Here is a 5,898-nt window from a genome sequence, read left to right as displayed (position 1 = left end):
TAATAAAATTAAATGAAATCCTGTAGACATACTAGGTATGAGGAGACTTAAAGAAGCAATCCTTTTCTGTATGGTATGCAATTCATCCTATGTGAAACAGATATTAAATTCATGGGCAACTCAGAACAGAATTATACCCAAGACTGAATTATCCCCAAGATTTGACAACAGCAATACTGGAATCTGGTTCTCAGATATAATGGTGAATGTGGTGAAAGAGAAAGCTAGGACCATGGGGCAACAAGATCGAGCCTAAGGTTTTGATATTTTCCACGGTCATTTAGTGGGTAAAGGTTAATATGCTGAGCTACAAAGCCATCTTGAATTTGATGATCATATCTTGGTGTCTTGGTTATGGTTTCACTGCTGTGAACAGACACCATGATCATTACATAATTATAAAGGACAACGTTTTATTGGGGCTGGGTTACAGTTTCAGAGGTTCAGTCTATTATCATCAAGGCAGGAACATGGGAGCATCCAGAAAGATTCGGTGCAGGAGGATCTGAGAGTTCTACATCTTCATCTGAAGGCTGCTAGCAGAATACTCTCTTTTAGGAAGCTAGGATGAGGGTCTTATAGCCCACACCTACAGTGACACACCTATCCCAGCGGGCCACACCTGCTAATTCTGCCACTCCATTGGCTGAGCATATACAAACCATCCCACTTGGCCTTATGTTTTCAGCAGCTTTAAATGCGTGGGATAAAGTTGAAGAATCAGGAAAAAGATATGAGTCATTTACTAAAGTTATGCAAGGCCCAAAAGAAGCCTTCAATGAATTTTGCAAAGATTGACTTCAGCAGTAAATAGAATAATATCAGAATCAGAAGTTAGAAAATTACTGATTGAAACTTTGGCTTTTGAAATTGCTAATTCAAAATGAAAAAGAGTGATTGGACCTTTAAAGAGAAGAGCAGCACCAATAGAGGAATGGGTTAGAAATACAGCTGATATTGGATCTCAAGTTTATGATGCTAATCTGATAAGAGAAGTAATTTCTAAAAGTCTTAAGAAAAATAAAAATGAAATGTTTCATTGTCATAAGCAAGGTTGTTTGAAAAGGAATTGTAGGCAAAGCATTCCTAGAAACTGTTTTTTGGTTTTGCTTTTGTTTTAGAAATAATCCAAAAATAAGGTCTTAGCCGTCAGGAGTGTGTAGAAGGTATTGCGAAGGCCAGCATTGGACTAATAAATGCAGATCAACAAGGAATAAGCAAAGTAACTCTTTGCCATCAGGACACTCCCGAGAGGGCCTCTAGAAGACCCTGATATCAAATTTGATATAATCATTCCCTCAGAGAAACTCGGCCTCAGAGCAATAAAAAGATTTAATGCCTGTTGTTAAAAACAACACTGGCCTGGGTATAATCAAGGTCAGAACACCGTCAGTGGATAAAACAAAAAATTCAGAAGAGACAGAAAACAAGTATTTTGGCAAACTGCTATAGATGATCAGAAACCTAAGCTGGAAATACAAATAAATGGCATTGAAATAGAAGGTTTAGTGGACATGGGAGCATATGTGTCAATAATTTTATCAAAATTGTGGCATCCAGATTGGCCTTTTCAGGAGGTAAATGCTGGAGCTTTATCTCACATAAAACAAGAGTCAAGTGTATAGGTCCAGAAGAATAAATAAACAAATTAAATCCATATGTGGCTATTTTAGCCATGAATTTATGAAAGTGTGATTTGTTGAAGCAATGGAAAACACAGATTAACATTCCTCCAAACTCAGAAATAAACCATAAAATAGAGAATGCTTCTGAGAAGAATATTTTAAAATATGATTAAGAACAGTCAGTCTGCCCAAGTTGTCTGTAAGCAGGACACGACAAGCGTTGGTCTTTTGGAGGTACCTGTTATGGTCTGACACCCACCCCCAGAAGAGCTGTACCCATTTGCTCCATGTCTTCCCGCTATTTCATCTTGTTGCTGTACTATGATGCAGTCATTGCTGCAGAAAAATAATTTGACTCAGAGCAGGGTTATACTAATCACATACCCTGTTATATTCTGTGTGTTATGAGCTTTGTTAATCTTAAGAAGTTCCACAACTATAAGCTTCATGTAGAACCCATCATATTGAAGAGCAATATGAACTGTTGTGTCTAAAACGACTTGAGTCGGGGCCAAACACCGGGAAACACTTCCAGCACCTGCATATGAGCTTACTGTAATTTTTGCAGTTTTGACCTTTATAAGATGAAATGGAAAAATGTTTGAGGTCATAGCCTCAGACCCAAATCCTGAGCTGTGACCATGATTGATCAGTTTTAGGATGTATGTTCAATAAACTATCCCTGTTGGACTAAGATCAGTGTTCATGTTTGTGGGGCAACTCCTGGACTCCAACACCAACAACTAGAGTGGGGCTTACTCTGACTTTGTTGCCTACCTGTAGATCCTGTTCTCTAACTAAGCTGCTTTGTCTGGCCTCAATGGGAGAGGGTGGCCTAGTCTTGCAGTGACTTGAGATGCCAGGGTAGGTTAGTATGGGAGTGGGGGGGAACCACCCCTTTTTAGAGGCAAAAGGAAGGGGTAGTGGGAAGAGGGGCAGTTTGAGGGGGAGACTGGAGGGAGAGTGGGGAGCTGCTATCAGGATGTAAAGTGAATAAATTAATTAATTAATAGAAAGAAAAATAAATAAATAAGTTAATGGACAAACCTGTTGGACAATAGCTTTTGAGCTTTCTTCTAAAATAAAAAGTATATTTTTGTTGTTTAATATTAAAAACACAGTTAAGAATTTTAAAATATTTTAAATAAATTCAAAGGGTTACTACAGTTCAAACTTGTTTTCTAAATCTCTAAGAGTTGGAATGATTTGGAGCTAAGATAAAATATTTGAATATGGTGGTGGTAGCCCGTGCCTTTAATCCCAACAGAGACAATCAGATCTCTACAAATTAGTTGGTTTCTAAATTCTAGAGTTTCAGCAAACAAGGTGGTGGTGGTTCATGCCTTTACTCCCAGCACTTGGGAGGCAGAGGCAAGAATAAAAGAATTACAGTGATTCAAATTCAATAGCTGCATGCAAAAGGCAGGCTGAAATTAAAAATGAAAGTCCTCTATGATCTAAAAATAAATACATGTAAACCGTGTGTGTGTGTGTGTGTGTGTGTGTGTGTGTGTGTGTGTGTAAAAAGGCAGAAGTGGGTGTATTCATCCACTAATGTATATTTAGTTTCAATTTTTCAAAAAAAAAACTTATTTCACCTGAAATAAAATACTTTTTCTATTACCAGAAAGCATTTTGCCCTAGAAAAGATATAGCCTGCCCAAGAAGGGAAGGGAGAAAGTCCAGCCCAATTCTCTCCCCTGCTCAGTCATTGGCATCTCTTATTGACAAATCAGAATAAATGGGGATCGATGCTTATGCAGCACTCAGAATAAGCATTTCAAGGCCATGTCCAGACTGCAACTAGGCAGAGAAGTCAGCCTTTGAATAATACAAGGATAATCTTACACAGCGCACAATAACATTGCGCCTACAAACTTCAGCTACATAGTAAGTTTGAGACCGGACTGTAATGCATGAGACCATCTCAATTTCTTTCTAATTAGAACAAATTCGAACTCCTCTCTATAGCAAAGTCACTCTTAGGGTCTCACATTCTGACTTTACATCCCTCAAAGAAAGAGAAAGGGGTGAAGACATCGCTGGCTGGAAGCACGGGATACAGTGAAAGGAGATGGGCAGGCAAGACAGGGTACTAGACCTAATGCTCTGGTTTCCAGAATTAAAGGCCAGTCCCTCCTCCAGCAGCTCTTTTGCAAAAGATCTTTCTTCAAGCAGAGATCTCTAGTTATGCAGCAAATAAACACAATAAATGAAACCCACCCCAACAAGGACAAGACAAATCTACCCAGAGCCTGCGATTGCAAAACCAACCAGTCACTTGTTTTGGTAGAGAGAGGCACAGGCAAAAGATAAGAAAGGTCTCTAGGGCCACCAGGAAGGCTTGGGTGTGTCCTGTTTGGATCCCTTGGCCTTGGGAAGCTAGGGATAGACTAAGTAGGAAGGATGGCCCTTTGTGGTGGTTAGGAGAAACAGATGCAGCTTTTCTCTGGTTGGAGGTAAGAAAATAAAATATTGCCTCAGTAAATCTAAAATTAAAAAACAAAGGATATTAAAAACAAACTCATAATTCAAATAACATTGCTTTACATTATAAAGCAGGGTATCCTTCCCATGTGTCATGGCTACAGAAACCTGTAGACGCATCCAGGTTATCTGTTCTCCCTCTTTGACTGTTAGAACAAAACTAGAATCTGGGATCCGTTTAGTGAATACAAAGTGTTTGGTCTTCTACCCCTGCTGCCACAACTTTAGGGAATGCTGGAAGCAGGGAAAGAAGAAACGTCAACAAACGGATGGCACTGAGAGATGAAGGGATTTAGAGCTGGAATCCCTAGACTTAGACGGCGAGGGGGGAGGCGGGGCGTCGGCTGGGATTTTCGGGCTCTCATCTAACAGAACCTGGCAAGTTAAAGGCAGCAGTCTACTTCATTTTCTGCTCTTCCGAAAGATTAGGTTGGGGAACTTAAAGGGACTAGGTTTTGGTGTAGAATTCTAACTAGCAAGACTTAAGAGCATGCGATAATTTCAAAGCAAAGGAGATGAAGGGTCCCGCGAGTTATTAGGGAGGTCGAAGAGTAAAACAGCGGTGTTGTTCTAGATCTGGAGTCCCTGAAGACTGGTGCGCAGCACGAGGGACCACAGGGCTTTACGGTAACTCAGCAGCGCCCCGGGGGGCCCCACCCTCGTGCGCAAGCGCAGAACCGTTGCCTGGGGAGCGGTTGCGGTTGCGGGCTGAGCGGCGAGCGGTTTGCTGCCTAGCGCCTTGCCCAGTTTGACATCATGGCGAGCCCCCGCCTCCGAGACGGAGCTCCTCTGTGCGCCCGCGGCACTATGGCACCACCAGCCCGAGGTATGGGAAAGGAAACAGGAACAAAAATGTAGGATTTACCAAAGAGAAGCGCTGGTCTGAAGGACATGAAGTCCAGTCCTCAGGGTACCCCGACTTTAGGTGGAGGGAACTGGAATAGGGACCCCGGAAAACTGAGGCACAGAGAGACTCCTGGGAGGAGGGCTGGAGCTCTAATATATGCGTCCTCTGTACCGGCACCCCAACACGAAATAAGAGACTGTTGTTCTCCGGGGAAACTGAGGCTGAGCCGTATCGCTGAGGCATAAACGCGGGCTCAGAGCCTTGACACCTGCATTCTGAGCCAGTGATGGTCCAGGCCCTGCCCCGGGGGGTCGGAGTGGGAGAGCATGGGGAGGAATGCTGAAGGGCATGGGTCACTTGGGCTTTTCCGACAAAATTCTCACCGAGCAGGGGAAAAAAAAAAAGAAAGAAAAAAGAAACGGAAACCACTTTGTCGCTGCTGCTGCTACTTGGGTCGGTTCTCTTGGACCGGTTCGAAATGACACTTGCTTCTTCCTGATGCCTAGCCTCCATCGATGTGAATCTCGTGGTGGTAGTCCATGGTGGCGGAGCAAGCAACATCTCAGCCAACCGGAAAGAACTGGTGCGTGAGGGCGTTGCCAGAGCTGCAACCGAGGGCTACAACATCCTCAAGGCGGGAGGGAGCGCGGTAGATGCTGTAGAAGGAGCCGTGACTGTTCTGGAAAACGACCCGGAGTTCAACGCAGGTAAATTATGCTTTCCCCAGTGAATAATGCCAAATTAAGGCAAACTCCTGTTCACATAGATGCGGTATCCGTTAGTGTGACCAGCTTTATGGTCAAAAAGTACTCTAGAGCAAGACGCAGTACTGGATTTCCTCATTTTGCACTAAGCAGTTTGTTTGGAGAATTTTTTTAAGTCTGTTAATTCACCTTTTATTTAGCCCTGCCCCCTAAGAATTCAATACCAAAGCCAGGC

The 5,898-nt window shown here is 42.7% G+C and overlaps 1 protein-coding gene across 1 annotated transcript; it reads left to right on the top strand.

The window, feature by feature from the left end:
• Positions 1-4,797: 4,797 nt before the first annotated feature.
• LOC308416210 (isoaspartyl peptidase/L-asparaginase-like) lies at positions 4,798-5,666 on the top strand (the record flags this gene model as incomplete). The annotated part of the gene is made up of 2 exons (XM_080942619.1): positions 4,798-4,938; positions 5,466-5,666. Coding segments are annotated over exons 1-2 (271 nt in total), but the record flags the coding sequence as incomplete, so codon positions are not given.
• Between the last annotated feature and the right edge of the window lie 232 nt (positions 5,667-5,898).

Source organism: Micromys minutus (genome assembly GCF_963924665.1).
Source record: "Micromys minutus genome assembly, contig: SCAFFOLD_828, whole genome shotgun sequence".
NCBI lineage: Eukaryota > Metazoa > Chordata > Mammalia > Rodentia > Muridae > Micromys > Micromys minutus.
The sequence above is the reverse complement of the archived record's forward strand: the minus strand, read 5'-3'. Positions and strand labels throughout refer to the sequence as shown.